The sequence below is a fragment of the Montipora capricornis genome, chromosome 10 (assembly GCF_036669925.1).
Source record: "Montipora capricornis isolate CH-2021 chromosome 10, ASM3666992v2, whole genome shotgun sequence".
Taxonomy (NCBI): Eukaryota; Metazoa; Cnidaria; class Anthozoa; order Scleractinia; family Acroporidae; genus Montipora; species Montipora capricornis.
Window position 1 is genome coordinate 32724006 of NC_090892.1, and position 18160 is coordinate 32742165.

The 18160-nt window shown below is 38.1% G+C and overlaps 1 protein-coding gene across 1 annotated transcript in view; it reads left to right on the plus strand.

Moving 5' to 3' along the window:
- Nucleotides 1-45: 45 nt before the first annotated feature.
- LOC138021371 (dipeptidase 1-like) overlaps nucleotides 46-18160 on the plus strand; it is a 25016-nt gene continuing 6901 nt past the window's right edge. The window contains exons 1-5 of the mRNA XM_068868232.1: nucleotides 46-258; nucleotides 13221-13350; nucleotides 13578-13861; nucleotides 15772-15829; nucleotides 16758-16857. Coding sequence (XP_068724333.1) covers nucleotides 92-258; nucleotides 13221-13350; nucleotides 13578-13861; nucleotides 15772-15829; nucleotides 16758-16857 — 739 coding nt within the window. The 5' untranslated portion in view covers nucleotides 46-91. The remainder of the gene's footprint in view (nucleotides 259-13220; nucleotides 13351-13577; nucleotides 13862-15771; nucleotides 15830-16757; nucleotides 16858-18160) is intronic.

An 18160-nucleotide genomic window follows, 5' to 3' on the forward strand; every position in this document is an offset into this window, starting at 1 on the left:
ATGGCCCGTCGTTTAATTGATCTTTCATGCAACCAATTTCCTAAGCTTCAAGGATCTTCGAGCGTCTCCCGGGGCAGTTCAACTGAGGAAAATGATGCAAAACGATTTTTGTGTAGCCCGTTACTTTTTTGGTTTTCTTTTTGCGTTAAGCTGTCTCGTCTATTCCTTGGGTCATTCATTACCTCGCAACGCGCGACAGGCATCTGATTACGACACGAGGGCGCAAAAAATTCTCGAGGAAACGCCACTAGTAGATGGGTGAGTTTTAAGGACTTTAATAATGTTGCAGTAGATTGTTGAAGAGTTAACGTTTTACATAAGGCTTTATAACGGATATCTATAAAATAAATGCTTCGGTCCTCTGCGTTGGAGAAAGCGTCACTCTACAAGACGTTACTCTGCAACTGGGTGCAATTGCCTGTGGACCTAACTTAAGAAAATGAAAGAAAAGAGGTCACGAAATCCAAACTTGAAGTATTGGTAATTGACAGATAAAATACCGTCTCATTGATTCGCAATATTAAACTAGGCCGGTAACCAAAAATGAGCTAATTGTGTTCGACGTTATGGTGACTTGCTTATTTCAAGGTTGTCAATCGTCAAATGGCGAGTTCAATTCATTGTTGGTTTAAGTACATGTGTATAATTAATATTTTAAAAAAGACAACCACACTTTTGAATTTTCGGAACATGTTTCGATGTTTCAAACATCATCTTCAGCCATAGAGAGTGTAACATTAAAATTTTTTACAAGATAATTCGTATATATATATATAACTATCAATACAATGATTCTTTGTAGATTAAATGTTCGTTACAAGTACGTAAAATTCAAACGAACCAACAATATTATAGAGAACACAACTGACATAACGGTAAAAGTTTAAAAGTGTAATGCTAAACTGACATGATCAACTTGTTTGTTGAGTTCGGGTTTCAACCGCTCAATATGGAAGCTCTCCTTGATTTTGAGTTGATAGAAAGAAGTAGCATTATCAATAATTTTGAAGCAAGAAACATCACAATTATCGTGACAATTTTTAGAAGAACTAAGATGCTTGAAAATATGAGAATTTTTGTCCCGGAAAAGGTGCTCATTTACACGTGTGTAGAAATGCCTGTTGGTTTCACCAACGTAGCGAGCACCACAGCCCGCACAAGTAAATTTGTATACAACACGTGATTTGAGAGAATCCGGAATGAAATCCTTTGGACTAAAATGTTGCACAGTTTGAATGGAGAGAAAATTACTTTAACATTTAAATCCTTGCAATACTTGTTAATAATAGATGAAATTTTCTTTCTGGTATAAGTTGAATAGAAACCGATGTAAGGTAGTTTGTAAAAATGGTAGTTGGATACATCATGTTTAGGGGGCTTCTTTTGTAGTAACATTTCTAAGATAACCTTGAACGGACTTGTCAATTAGCCAACTGGGAAACATTTACGTTTCAAAATAGTAGTTAGAGTATTGATATCGTTTTGAAAACCCTGAGTAGTGTTGTTAATTTTATATGCCCTGTCGATGAGAGTTTTAATTAACCCTAATTTGTACTGAAAGGGAGTAAAACTGAAATAATTTGTAAGTAGACCAGTGTAAGTCTTTTTTCGAAAAACAGAAGTGATACAAGAACATTCATTGTTACTTGATCTCTGCTTGGATAATAATACATCTAAGAAAGGCAGTTTGCCATCTGTTTCTGTTTCCATTGTAAACTTAATGTTGGGATGGCATTTGTTAAGGTATTGAAAAAACATATCTGCATCATGAGAATTTTGAAAACAACAAATAATGTCATCTACGTATCTGCGATAATATAATACTTGGGTACCGGTGTATTTTTCCAACCAAAGCCTTTCATAGTGACCCATGAAGAAATTGGCTAATACAGGGGCTAAAGGTGAACCCATTGCCACTCCATCTATTTGATCGTAAAAGCAACCATTGCATAAAAAATTTGTCTGGCTAGTAGCAAAATTGAAGAGTTGTTTAAGATGAACTTTACTTAGTTTTAGGTCAGGATTCATGTTACCATCAATTATGGCGTTGACAGCTAAATCAATCGTCTCAGATAAAGGGATATTTGTAAAAAGGCTAGTGACATCATAGGAAACTAGAAACTTGTCGCTGAAATCAAACTGTTGAATCTCTTGGACAAAAGAAAACGTATCTGTTGCACAAAACTCTGAGGATATGTGGGGTTTACGCAAAGAACAAAGATACTTAGCCAAGTTGTAATTGTAAGTGCCTATAGATGACACAATGGGTCTGAAAGGAGGTGTGATAGTTTTGGGATCTTTGACTTTATGCAATTTAGGTAGACCATATAACCTAGCTGGTTGGGAACCAGTAGGATACATTTCACGATAGATGTTACAATCTAAGAGGCCGTTTTTCTTAAGTTTACGTAAAAACCGCTGTAACTGACCTTCCCTGCGTAGAGTGAGATCAGATTCCAATTTTTTAAATTTAGAATTGTCACTCAACAAATCAACCATAGCTTTATTGTAAACTACCTTGTCCACAGGCAGCCCAAGCTCAAAATGTTAGGAGTTCAGTGTAACGTGACATATGCCATATTACATAACTACGCGAAACGTGACTCCCGCCTTACAGCATATGGAGGTATTGTGTTACAACGGTTTGAATTTGTAAAGGTTTGTATGGGAAGGCAACGGCTTTGCTGGAAAAGTCAATTATTCTTATATTTTGTGAATAAAATCTACTTACCCTGTTGCCGTGTTGTATTTTTTGTTGTTTGCCAGCTTCGCAAGCCGATCTAACGCGATTTCGGCGACTTATCGTTTTGGGAGTTTCCACTGCTAAGTCGCCGAAATCGCGTTAGATCGGCTTGCGAAGCTGGCAAACAACAAAGAATACAACACGGCAACAGGGTAAGTAGATTTTATTCACAAAATATAAGAATAATTGACTTTTCCAGCAAAGCCGTTGCCTTCCCAAACAAACCTCGTTGTACACAACACCTCCGTATGCTGCAAGGCGGGAGTCACGTTTCGCGTAGTTATGTAATGTCACGTTACACTAACTCCTAACATTTTGAGCTTGGGCTGCCTGTGCCTTGTCAAGAACTACGACTCCGTTCCCCTTATCTGGTCTCAGGATGATGATGTCCTTGTTATGTTTCAGTCTTTTCAGTATTTTATGTTTCTTTAAGTCATTCATTGAAGGCTTGAAAGAGTTCACATAACGGGTGGCTAGATGCTGTATCTCATTCCGGACTTCATTGGCTTTGGTCTTATCCGAAAGATGCCTCTTGAGGTCATCATGGAGAAGTTCAAATGTCGTGAATACTTGACTCTTGTTTACATGCGGAGGTTTTATGGCAAATGTAAGACCAAATTTCAGAATATCAAGTTCTTCGTCACACAGCTTATAAGAGGAGATATTGACAACTGTGTCATTGTGAGTGAAAGGAACAGAAGTGTTTTTAGTGATTGCTTTTAACCTCTTGTCGTGTGTCTTGATAAACTGAGAGACCTTGCCTTGGACGTTTCTTTTTGTGACTTTCTTGAGGATGGGCAAGTCAATGCCACTCAGAACTTCTTCGAGCTTTTGCCATTGTCGGTCCAAATCCTTGTCAAGGTTCCTTTTCTATTTAGCTCTCTTCTGGATAGAAGTTCCGTTTTCGAATATACACTGCATCAAAATTGCTTACTTTCGGCAAGTCAAAGGTGATGAATTTCGGGTATACACCAAACGCTTGGCAGTTTTTGAGAAACCGAACATCAAGTTCAGCTTTTCTCGAATGAGTCGTTAGCTTTTCAAGCTTTCGAAGATCAGAAATAACCAACGATCCATTGTACTTTCGCGCTAGGTCGTGAATAACTTTTCCAAATGGTCTGGATAGCACAAGTGTTACTAATAGTTTAAAATGAAAGAAAAGAGGTCACGAAATCCAAACTTGAAGTATTGGTAATTGACAGATAAAATACCGTCTCATTGATTCGCAATATTAAACTAGGCCGGTAACCAAAAATGAGCTAATTGTGTTCGACGTTATGGTGACTTGCTTATTTCAAGGTTGTCAATCGTCAAATGGCGAGTTCAATTCATTGTTGGTTTAAGTACATGTGTATAATTAATATTATAAAAAAGACAACCACACTTTTGAATTTTCGGAACATGTTTCGATGTTTCAAACATCATCTTCAGCCATAGAGAGTGTAACATTAAAATTTTTTACAAGATAATTCGTATATATATATATAACTATCAATACAATGATTCTTTGTAGATTAAATGTTCGTTACAAGTACGTAAAATTCAAACGAACCAACAATATTATAGAGAACACAACTGACATAACGGTAAAAGTTTAAAAGTGTAATGCTAAACTGACATGATCAACTTGTTTGTTGAGTTCGGGTTTCAACCGCTCAATATGGAAGCTCTCCTTGATTTTGAGTTGATAGAAAGAAGTAGCATTATCAATAATTTTGAAGCAAGAAACATCACAATTATCGTGACAATTTTTAGAAGAACTAAGATGCTTGAAAATATGAGAATTTTTGTCCCGGAAAAGGTGCTCATTTACACGTGTGTAGAAATGCCTGTTGGTTTCACCAACGTAGCCAGCACCACAGCCCGCACAAGTAAATTTGTATACAACACGTGATTTGAGAGAATCCGGAATGAAATCCTTTGGACTAAAATGTTGCACAGTTTGAATGGAGAGAAAATTACTTTAACATTTAAATCCTTGCAATACTTGTTAATAATAGATGAAATTTTCTTTCTGGTATAAGTTGAATAGAAACCGATGTAAGGTAGGACAAATGTAAGACCAACAGAATATCAAGTTCTTCGTCACACGGCTTATAAGAGGAGATATTGACAACTGTGTCATTGTGAGTGAAAGGAACAGAAGTGTTTATAGTGATTGCTTTTAACTTCTTGTCGTGTGTCTTGATAAACTGAGAGACCTTGCCTTGGACGTTTCTTTTTGTGACTTTCTTGAGGATGGGCAAGTCAATGCTACTCAGAACTTCTTCGAGCTTTTGCCATTGTCGGTCCAAATCCTTGTCAAGGTTCCTTTTCTATTTAGCTCTCTTCTGGATAGAAGTTCCGTTTTCGAATATACACTGCATCAAAATTGCTTACTTTCGGCAAGTCAAAGGTGATGAATTTCGGGTATACACCAAACGCTTGGCAGTTTTTGAGAAACCGAACATCAAGTTCAGCTTTTCTCGAATGAGTCGTTAGCTTTTCAAGCTTTCGAAGATCAGAAATAACCAACGATCCATTGTACTTTCGTGCTAGGTCGTGAATAACTTTTCCAAATGGTCTGGATAGCACAAGTGTTACTAATATTTTAAAAAAGACAACCACACTTTTGAATTTTCGGAACATGTTTCGATGTTTCAAACATCATCTTCAGCTATAGAGAGTGTAACAGTAAATTTTTACAAGATAATTCGTATATGTATATAACTATCAATACAATGATTCTTTGTAGATTAAATGTTCGTTACAAGTACGTAAAATTCAAACGAACCAACAATATTATAGAGAACACGACTAAACACTTCTGTTCCTTTCACTCACAATGACACAGTTGTCAATATCTCCTCTTATAAGCTGTGTGACGAAGAACTTGATATTCTGAAATTTGGTCTTACATTTGCCATAAAACCTCCGCATGTAAACAAGAGTCAAGTATTCACGACATTTGAACTTCTCCATGATGACCTCAAGAGGCATCTTTCGGATAAGACCAAAGCCAATGAAGTCCGGAATGAGATACAGCATCTAGCCACCCGTTATGTGAACTCTTTCAAGCCTTCAATGAATGACTTAAAGAAACATAAAATACTGAAAAGACTGAAACATAACAAGGACATCATCATCCTGAGACCAGATAAGGGGAACGGAGTCGTAGTTCTTGACAAGGTAGTTTACAATAAAGCAGATTATTATGGTTGATTTGTTGAGTGACAATTCTAAATTTAAAAAATTGGAATCTGATCTCACTCTACGCAGGGAAGGTCAGTTACAGCGGTTTTTACGTAAACTTAAGAAAAACGGCCTCTTAGATTGTAACATCTATCGTGAAATGTATCCTACTGGTTCCCAACCAGCTAGGTTATATGGTCTACCTAAATTGCATAAAGTCAAAGATCCCAAAACTATCACACCTCCTTTCAGACCCATTGTGTCATCTATAGGCACTTACAATTACAACTTGGCTAAGTATCTTTGTTCTTTGCTTAAACCCCACATATCCTCAGAGTTTTGTGCAACAGATACGTTTTCTTTTGTCCAAGAGATTCAACAGTTTGATTTCAGCGACAAGTTTCTAGTTTCCTATGATGTCACTAGCCTTTTTACAAATATCCCTTTATCTGAGACGATTGATTTAGCTGTCAACGCCATAATTGATGGTAACATGAATCCTGACCTAAAACTAAGTAATTAACAACTCTTCAATTTTGCTACTGACCATACTCATTTTTTATGCAATGGTTGCTTTTACGATCAAATAGATGGAGTGGCAATGGGTTCACCTTTAGCCCCTGTATTAGCCAATTTCTTCATGGGTCACTATGAAAGGCTTTGGTTGGAAAAATACACCGGTACCCAAGTATTATATTATCGCAGATACGTAGATGACATTATTTGTTGTTTTCAAAATTCTCATGATGCAGATATGTTTTTTCAATACCTTAACAAATGCCGTCCCAACATTAAGTTTACAATGGAAACAGAAACAGATGGCAAACTGCCTTTCTTAGATGTATTATTATCCAAGCAGAGATCAAGTAACAATGAATGTTCTTGTATCACTTCTGTTTTTCGAAAAAAGACTTACACTGGTCTACTTACAAATTATTTCAGTTTTACTCCCTTTCAGTACAAATTAGGGTTAATTAAAACTCTCATCGACAGGGCATATAAAATTAACAACACTACTCAGGGTTTTCAAAACGATATCAATACTCTAACTACTATTTTGAAACGTAAATGTTTCCCAGTTGGCTAATTGACAAGTCCGTTCAAGGTTATCTTAGAAATGTTACTACAAAAGAAGCCCCCTAAACATGATGTATCCAACTACCATTTTTACAAACTACCTTACATCGGTTTCTATTCAACTTATACCAGAAAGAAAATTTCATCTATTATTAACAAGTATTGCAAGGATTTAAATGTTAAAGTAATTTTCTCTCCATTCAAACTGTGCAACATTTTAGTCCAAAGGATTTCATTCCGGATTCTCTCAAATCACGTGTTGTATACAAATTTACTTGTGCGGGCTGTGGTGCTCGCTACGTTGGTGAAACCAACAGGCATTTCTACACACGTGTAAATGAGCACCTTTTCCGGGACAAAAATTCTCATATTTTCAAGCATCTTAGTATTTATAAAATTGTCACGATAATTGTGATGTTTCTTGCTTCAAAATTATTGATAATGCTACTTCTTTCTATCAACTCAAAATCAAGGAGAGCTTCCATATTGAGCGGTTGAAACCCGAACTCAACAAACAAGTTGATCATGTCAGTTTAGCATTACACTTTTAAACTTTTACCGTTATGTCAGTTGTGTTCTCTATAATATTGTTGGTTCGTTTGAATTTTACGTACTTGTAACGAACATTTAATCTACAAAGAATCATTGTATTGATAGTTATATATATATATATACGAATTATCTTGTAAAAAATTTTAATGTTACACTCTCTATGGCTGAAGATGATGTTTGAAACATCGAAACATGTTCCGAAAATTCAAAAGTGTGGTTGTCTTTTTTAAAATATTAGTAACACTTGTGCTATCCAGACCATGTGTATAATTGCTGTAACGAGATATCTGTGCTCGGTACGGATATCACTCCCAACAATAGTTTGTTGTTTAATTAGTCACGGAATGCCCGGAAAAAATTAAAAGTTTGAGACATCGGGTTACCAGCACTCTGTTGAGTACTTTGGCAAAGATCAGGTAATGGGCAGGTGCGTTGGTAACACTTTATTTAGATAAAAAATATAACTGAACTCGCTGGCCCCACTAACTCTAACCTACAGTTTCATGGAGACAGTGTTTGTACACACAAAAACATAAAGGGGCAAAGAGTAGGAATGCCAAGCCTAGTATTAATACATAAGTAATCTAAAACCATTTTGAACGATTGAGACAACTTTGCAAAGAGCTACTAACTTACGACAACTGACCTGTGATGAGTAGTACTACAGCATGGCACAGGTGACGCAATTAAACCTACTGGCCTTTATTAGCAAGAAATAAATTTTCATTAGTGCAAGAATTTCAACTAAATTTCACTTCAACTAAATAAATTTTATGTTTCAACTCCTCTATCTTGTGGAGGTGTTGGTATGTATATATTACACCATTCTTCAAAAAAAAACATGTAACGAAGCTTTTCGGGCTCTATGGATTCAGATCGATTTTCCACATTGTAAGAACATTTTTTATGGTGTAATTTATCGACAACATAATTCTCCTGGCCTCGGGTTAATTTCAAAAGGTAGATAACGCTATCCACCGGATAAACACTATCTGGGAGCAGACGATTTTCAAACGTATTATGAATCAGTATTAAAAAGGCTAAGCTCCTCTGACAAGCCAATGAATCTGTAGTAAAGTTAAGGAAAGCGTGACACTCAGGTAACGTAAATGAACGAATTTATTACATCCATTTAGAAATCACTGGTGACCCTTGCAATCTGATTGGCTCTTAGCAGTTCGATTTATTCCCAAGTCGCACTATTTTTTGCTCTAAATCGCACCATTTCCCCAGCAAATGAGAAAGGAACGCTAAAACAAAACAACCTCAAGGCTTGTTTAATTAAGATAACCAATCAAATTGCAGGAAAATGAAATACAAAGAAAACCATTCTGTGGCGAATTTTGCAACTTTTGTTCCAAACTGGATGAATAAAATATTGGTACTGACTAAAATCCTGTATTTTAGCCATTAAATAATTATTGCATTGTGTGATTTCTAAATGGATGCAATAAAGTGGTAATTGGATCTTCGTGTCGTGCAATTTTGGTCTGAAATCATACTTGTGATTTCAAATTGAACGAGCGCTGTGCGCGGCTCGTTCGATTTTGAAATCACTCGTATGATTTCCGACCAAATTGCACTCCACTCAGTTCAATTACCATTATGAATCATATATTGAACTGCGAATATGAAACCAAGTGAAGCTATGATCCCCGCAGTTGTGAGACCCCATTAGGGGGGTCTTAGTATCCCGTATCCCATTTTGACCTAAATATCCCGTCCCCGTTAATTCCCGTGGTTTGTATCCCAAAATTGCCAGTTACTTCTCGAACACGTTCTCTGAGAGGCCGATACTGGTAGGTATTGTGAATATTTGATGGTAAAATAATCCCATTCCGGTTTGTGAGTATCGTTTTCACTTATGGGGCCTTTTATATTGACCAAGGAATGTATTATTTTAAAAAATGAGAAGTTTAATGCTCGGTATCCCGGAATCTCTTTTTTAAATGTCCTGATGCTTTGATTGATTTTACCCCCAAATATCTCGTATCTTTATAATATTTACCCAGATATCCCGTATCCCGATAACCCCTAGTAGGGCCTCAGTTATCAACGCAATTTTAGCAATTGCATAGAGAAGCCTGAAAAATCCAGGACTTCAAAGGGATTTGAGGCAACTCTCAATATCAGTGGTTTCATAGCTCAGTTGGTTAGGGCTTTGCATCGGTATCACGAGGTCACGGACTCAAACCCCGTTGAAGTCCTGAAGTTTTCAGGCTTCTCTACACGATTGCTAAAATTGCGTTCATAACTGTAAGGATCATAGCCTCACTTGATATAAGTTGATGAGTCACTCGTCTGATACGAATCGGAAGTATTGTTGCTTAACCAAACCAAAGGCGGCCCAAGGCTCTACGATTCGCGCGTGACTTAATTTGAACATCATATCAACATGACCGTTCATTTGCATAATATTTAACGAATATTCCATGAGCGCGTGTTGGATATGAGATGGTAAATAGCCAACGAGGCGCGTAGCGCCGAGTTGGCTATAACCAGTCTCATATCCAACAAGCGCGAATGGAATAATTGTTTTATTAAATTCCTTAAACTCCAAAAGTTTGGAAGTACAAACTACGAGCGAAAAAAGGGAGAAAATCCTAGCGAAATCGAAAGAACGTGATGAAGATGCAATGTTGTGTAATACCTGGTTGTCAGACAGACGCAGGCTCATCACAAAAACATTTCTTATCTTTTCGCGTACTTCTAAGCTTCGAAATTGATCCAGACTTTCCCCAAAAACGTTTTTCTTGTGCTTTATACCAAGAGAAATTTCGATTTCTGGCGTAAAAAAATTTAGCTTAGCAACGTTTAGCGCAATCATTTACCATAATGTATTTAAACTAAGGTATATGAGCTGATAACCGAGATTGAGTGAACCACTCAGAGCACAGGAATTGCATTATCCGAGGTTGAGAATTTAAAAAATAGATTTAGCTAAGCCTAAAAGCGGAGCTCCCTGGTTATTTATTCTTACTACCTGTAGAGTTAGTCAAAATAAAATGTTTCGAATTGTCCGCGTTTTGATGTTTCCGGTTGCTGCTTTATTAAATCATTTTCTTTGCTTTCTTCTAGTTGAAAAACTAATTGCCTAACTAGTGAATTTCACGGTAAACTTTACGCTAAAAAACCGATATCGCATGGATCACGAAGCGATGAGTGCGATATCGGTACTTCGAGTGAAATTTACTTTGGAATTCACCAGTTTGGCAATGAATTTTTCTTTAACCGCATGAGTTTCAAAAAAAGAACAGGCACACCCTCAGCGAGCGAATGGAAAAGAGAAAAAGCCATTTCAGAGTCAACTGTCAATAGCCAGCGAATAGGAATCACCCTGAAATTAGAAACCATAAAGAACATGGCAGTTCAAGGTAAAAAAAAAAAAGTTTTGCTGCTGTACTTTATTACACTTTATCTCTGAAAACAAGATCATTCACATTTTGATGTATTTCATTGAAACACGCCAGGTTGGATTGGAGCAAGAATCGGCAAAATACGGCAATGCAAAATCAAACAAGATCCGCTCCAACACTAAATTACCTTTAGTTTGAAAACACAAGGTAGTCAGTGAAATTTCTCCCTAATTTACGTGTTTATAACATAAGGGCAACATTTTCTTGTCACTGTCGAGGCACATCGAAAACTAGTTGGGCAAACGGATTAAAAGTGCACTTGTTCTTTTAGAGCAAAATAAATAAAAATTTGAGTTTCATTCCTGAACAAAAGAAAAACCGATTAAACCACTTTTTAAAAATACGCATCCACTTTAATAATGCATGCGTAAAAATAACACACGGCTTAGTTCCCAAGGAAAGAACTGATTTGTGGAGTAACTTCTTCCAACAAGTGAGCTATTACTGGTATTCTGTTTTGTCGTCGTCGTTCTCTTTCGCTCTCCTTTCGTTGCTGTTCTAGACATAGATCCTCCAGGCATCATGTAACCTTATCAGAGCTTCTAAAGATATGCCAAAAATTGCAAAACAGCGAAAAAAGCAGCTCTAAACAAATTAAAAATAAACGCTCCGCCTTCACTTTATATGAATAGAGTGTAATGTGAAGTGCTAGATTTCTATCCCATATGAACCATGTGAGCGTTAGCCCTACTGATGGAAATGGGCCGCACAAGGACAGAGAAAAACTCTGACCAAGGTGGGAATTGAACCCACGACCTTCGGGTTGGATCTCCGCCGCTCTACCGACTGAGCTACAAGGTCAGACGGGAGCAGGCCGTGGGAACTGAAGATGTTAAAGTCACGGCAATTAACATGTACAAGTACAAGGAAAGGTTACGTTATACGTGGTTTAGTTAAAGAAGGAAAGGTTCGATAAATTGACAAATAACTTAATAACTCACCGGCAAATGGTTAGAGCGATTTTCAATTGAGTGTCGTAAAACCAAAACCAAAGTAAATACTTTAGCCAATCAGAAAGGACGAAGACAATCCGACACAAAGCGCGGGAAAATGTGCACACACGAGCCACGATTGGTTTTGGTTTCACTTCTGATTGGTTGAAAAAGTGGTGCGAGAACTTTGAACCAATCACTGAGTGAACTAATCATAAACCAAAGCAATTTGCTAATTACTTTCGACACTCAATTGAAAACCACTCTAAATGAAGTGTCAAATGGTTTAATAGCTGGGCAATTAATTCACTGCAAAGTCAAATGGATAAGTCAAAACTGAAATTATTTTGTTAAAGAAGGAGCGGTTCAACTAATCGACGAACGACTTCATTCACCGGCAAATGGTTTAATGAAGTGTCACATGGTTTGATAGCCGGGCAGTTGATTCAGTGAAAAGTCAAATGGACAAGTCGAAACTGAAATGATTTAGTCGACAGGGTGTCTGACGTAAATATCTGTCGTCAGCAAGATAAAACTTGGCGCGAACTTGGTGACAGGCTTCAGTGTCACTTTCTTCCTTCTTTTTGGAGGAAGTTTTCTTTTCCTTTTTGAGAGCGGGGCGAAATGTAGCCGTTTAGAAATTCATCTGATTAATGATGTCCACGGCATGAAGATAGCCAAGATAAGGTCCTGTGTCCCAGTTGTCTTCTCGATACTGCTTTCTGCTGATTGACTAGGTGCGGGGGACGTACTGGGAGAATATCGACTCCACGTCTTCACAGTATACGGACCCGCTAGGTCCGTACTTTTGAAACCTCTGGCCGATATTCTGCCAGGACGGACCTCGCGCTTGGTCAATAATATATATGTATAGTGTACAATATAGGCTCGTCCACCAAAGGAGTTTTCACTCAAGTAACTATAAGCCAAAGGTAACACCTCTTTTTCAAGTGATTTTCTCGCGACTGGTACGGGAAATCGAATTGTCGTATATCTCATGTGCAAGAAAATCGCGACCTGAAGAAAAAAATCATAATAAAGAGCTATGGCTGAATTTCTGACTCTGGGAGTTAAAGCCATATTAAGTATGATTGGGTGATAAAAGAACTATGATGCAGTTCTAGAGGTCCAAAGGTTAAGGATGCCGATAAAAGTCGCTCATTGGGAATGAGTTGTTTTTTAAGAATAGTGTTGCTATTCCCATGCGAAAGGACAATTTCACCACCGTGACTCTTACTCGGGTACTTACACTTCAACCAATAGCTTTTAAAATCTTAAACTCATGTGACATTCGACTAATACATTTTTTTATATTTGTTTTCTCTTTAGGCATAACGACTTACCTTGGCAACTGAGGAAAAATTTCATGAATCAACTTGAAAACGTGACTTTGAATACAAATAATCCAGAATTTCATACAGACATTCCCAGGCTCAGGAAGGGTCGAGTAGGAGCGCAGGTAAGACCACAAGAAAGATTAGAAAGGCGATTGAAAAGCTGAAAATGAAAATCCACATTGAGAAAGCTGTTGTTATGACGTCCTAACATTTTTTCCTCGATGCTTCTATTTTTGTAAAGAGCTTGTTCAGTGTCATTAATGCCACAGCGCATTTTAACCTGGTTTGCTTCTTATAAAAAAAAACCTAACCCTTACCAATTAATACTTGTTCTCATTCACTTTCACAGTTTTGGGCAGCCTACGTTTCCTGCAGAAACCAATTTACAGACTCTGTTCGTTTGTTTTCGGAGCAAATTGACGTCATCCTCCGAATGGTGGACAAGTATTCGAATGATTTTGTCTTTGTGACCACTGCCCAAGGGATAAAAGATGCCCATAAAGACAACAAAATTGCCTCTTTGATTGGTGTAGAGGGTGGTCACTCAATGGACAGCAGCTTGGATACCCTGAGGATGCTGTTTGATATGGGAGGACGATACATGACGCTAACACACGCTTGTCATACTCCGTGGTAAGAATTGCGACAAATATAACTATTTGTTATTAAATATTGCATTTTGGTTTTCCAAGCTTCCAATTCATCGTTAGGATAATAAACACCACGGGCACAAGTCGCGTTGCACGAAATCTTAAAGTGCTCCTAAACCCAAAAATACTTTTGCCTAATAAGAATTAACGTACTTTAGGAGCATTTTGGCGTCCACATTTTTTTTATTCGATTTGAATCTCGATTTTTGATGATCTGTTGAATACGTAGTATTTGCGGTAAGAAACCTCCATATTGGCCTCACTACCGAGACCAGAGACGTATGGGTAGAGCTGATATTGTGACGTAAATCGAGAGTTTGGTGTGGGAACTGTTTATGCGTCGGAGCAGCATGCAAAAATACCAGAAATTCAAAAGAAGGTGTACGGCTTCATTTGATACCGCATTTCGACGACAATTGCCCTTTCTGAAGCCATAAAACGTCGAAGAGGATGGGTTCAGTTTGCGCGGATGAAACGCGCAAAGTGGGAACATTCCAATAGTTCCGTGACTTCACTGGACGTTTGGACCGCTTGATCAAACATGAAAGCGTTTGAACATCTATTTCTAATACGATTCTCTAAATGGCAAAATTAAGAAGGCTCAAGTTACGCAAAAATTGGACTGGAAGCAATAAAAAGAAACGAAGCCAAAATGTAATCAGGTATTTAATCAAATACACCAGCTGTACACAACACACACTATCTATAAACCATCTCTTCCGAACATAATTTTATTTCGTCGGTCACTTTGCTTCATTTACTGTTTGTTGATACATTTGCTTGCCTTCTGTTTTGTATTTTCCGGCTGCAAACCAAAGGCTCCATTTCTGAAGGCAAGCGGGCTCAAATCCTGGGTGCTGAGTCACGCAGGACAATCTGTCGCGACCAACATCACTTTCCAAAGACTCTAAGAATCCTTCCAACTCTCAGCAAATATAGCATTCGCTAATGTTTGAAGAAAATCGACAATACAAATTCCACACTTGCACCAACACAAACCCTGGTGAGGAGGGAGCATCTTCAGGGTTCTCGATTTGACGTCACAGCCCAGCGCTCTCCCCAGACCTCTTTTATGCGGCCGTGATTCCCTGATAGTCGAGTTTAAAGTGGCACAGAAACTCGAGTATATATCTATATCAATAATGTTTGCGCCAAAAGGCTGCCAAGACTACGCTTAATTAAAAAAAAAAAAAATTGGGGGGGTTTAGGTGCACTTAGACTCTTGAATGTTTTCATAATCATGAAACGGATTTCTTGGAAGTAAACTTTTGTGATAGACAACAAGCTGGGTGAACATACAAACATGTACTCCGTTTAAAAAGCTTGGTTTAAGGCTTTTTTTTGCAACTGCAAACTTAACTGAGATGAGAATTCTCTTTGAAATTATTGTTGGATAAAATAAACAAGGCACTGTTACATCTGTACATATTTTGTATTGATATGACATCATTTTCAGTGTCTCTGGTTCACCGTAAAAAATGTTTTGACAGAGGCATCCAAAAATTGGACAATTCAAACGTCGCACTTCTGCCTTGTCGAACTCAATTTAATTGAGTTTGACACTGTAGAAGAACGATGTTTTAATCGGGCCTAAGTGACAGATGTACCTCTTTAGACAAGAACTTGTTTGGTTGGGTGAAGAATTGTGCGCAGGGCTCATCATCAAAAGCTTTCTTCGATTACATTGTAGTAGGAGCAAATTCCAACTGTTAATGCTGTGCTTGAAGTTGAGTTTCAGTTAAGGTGTCAAGATAGGAGCTAACAGGAGCTCACAAATACTAGTCGCGCTTTCCCCAGGAATTTGTCATGCTTCTTTCGTCTTTGAAAAGCCTGATAATTGTAAAGTAACATTGGAAAACAAAAAAGATTGGGTTGATTTGTTGTCTATTCTAGGGCTGATTCCTGCACACCAGAGCAGCCAGCACACAATGGGTTAACAGAATTCGGAAAAGTAAGATCAAGTTCACTGACTCTTCTTTCTACGCTTTCTGTATGTTCGCCTCAAGGTGGCTGGAACCAGTTTCACTACGTTTGAGAGACCTCATCAGAAGGATTGTCACTACAACACTGTATCACGTAACAGCAATGTTGTGGTACCAAATGAAACACTAATTATTTCTTAACAAAATTCGCCCATTATTGCGAGGTAATAGGCTATCATGGCAACATGAAAGCTCTCCAAAAACACCCTATATGTCGTCTTTACTTGCTTATATCTCCAAAATGAACTCCGTGGTTTTTTTTTTTATTGTAGAGTAGCAATTAGCGATATGAGATACAACTATCGGCAAAGTTTTAGAAAATTCATGTGAGCCAATTCAGAGCTACCTGAAATTTTCGAAAATTTTAGATAGCGCTGAATTCATTGATAACTTTTAAAACATCGTAAGTATCAGGGTTCCTGCGAGTGTCCTAAAATCACGAAATGCACTCACGTTCATACGATTTCCTATACCCATAGCGAAGATATCATTGACGTCAGCTATTGTCAGTAATGTGCCAACCAGAGGCTCATTGGCTGGATAAGAAAAGCAATGTTTGTAAACATGTATCTTCCCTATTGTATAGACATGATGAAATGTTCGCCACGGAGGATTAGGTTATCAAAGAAGAAAATGCTTCAAGAACGCTTTACTCTAATAGATTATTTATTGTCTTGTCCACAAAACAGACTCCTTACATGACACATCGCTTCATTACTAGACAACAACGAACTGTTGGGGAATTTTGTCAGGGTGTGTTCCTTTACTTTATTATTTTCTTTGTTTCTTTTTGGTTTGTTGTTTTTTGCTGCAAGTAGTAAAAGAATGTATAGAAAACTCACTTCAACAACAACTGCTACGTTGCACGTTGAAATTGGGACATTCGTCTATTTTTAGATTGTGGTAAAAGAGATGAATCGTCTTGGGATGTTTATTGACATATCACATGTCTCCCACAAGGTCATGCACGACGTGTTGGATGTAACAAAAGCTCCTGGTCAGTGGCAGGGAAATGTTCTAATGTTGTAGACTTCAGTGCTTTGTCACCAGGCACTTGCCTTGCCCATCCATTAGTCCATTCAACTTTTCGAGATTTAATTGCAGTTTGTAATTTAAGGGAATCATTGAAGATGTCCCGAGAGAAATCGGAAACAATGCCTACGCAAATTTTTGAGGGGTAAAAGAGGTGTACTATGGGATTTGAGAAAGTAGAGAATTGCGATGCGGGTTATGAATTTTTAACTGTGGGCTGTAAAATAAAGAGGTCTCTTTTACGAGCCTAGGGAGGCCCATCAGGTCGATGCTTATTTCCGGTTTCCGTAGCATGAAGCGATTAGGAGTATTCTACTCCCCCCATGGATGGGATGCTAGTCCAACGCAGGGTTACCCCCAGCGTTTTCGCCGGTACCTATTTATACACCTGGGTGGAGAGAGGCACCGTGAGAGTAAAGCGTCTTCGCCAATAACACAACACAATGTCCCCGGCCATGACCCGAACCCGGACCACTCGATACGGAGTCAAGCACTCTAACCATGAGGCCACCGTGCCTCCCACCAATGTAAAGAGGTAGCAAGGTAGGTATGGTTAATAATTTACCGTATAATATACCTGTATGTAAGAACACGACCCCACAAGCTTTGTACCTTAAATTTTTAAATCGTGTATAACATAGACGCCTTCTCGGTTTTGATTCTTAGCTGAGGGCCTTATTACATGGCGAATTTCAGCCGTGCTAGCCGAGCTGAGATTGCTGCTCGGGTTCTGAAAGAAAGCTTCTTGAAATGAAAGTGGTGATTACATGGAGAAGGTTTCATAACGGGCTGAATCTCAGACCGGGCTGAAAAATCCGCGAAAAGTCCACGGAATGCGCCGATCAAATCGAAACTTCCATGTTTCGGAGTTAGAGCAGCTTATTGACATTGTCCGCCTTAATTAATTCAATTTTTAAGTCAATTTCAATAGTTTCAATATTAAAGTTGTGTTTTTGTAGTAGCTCAAGTCTGGTAAATACGGCATCATCATATTAAGGGTCACGAAACATGTGTTAGCATGTTTATACACAAGCTTTATTAAAGACGACAGGAGCTGACGACGTTGTTCTTTAGTAGGGTATGACAGACAAATCCGACGATAGGGTAGGGCATTTGAACACCATTTTGGCCCGAGGGGGTGGGAATTTGAACGATCCAATCTTCAAAAGTTCAAATGCCCAGGCTTTGCCTTGGGGGATGTTGAAGTTTCGAGTTGATCGGCGCATAATCGATATAGAATTTCAGCCCGAGCTGAAAAAGGAACGGGA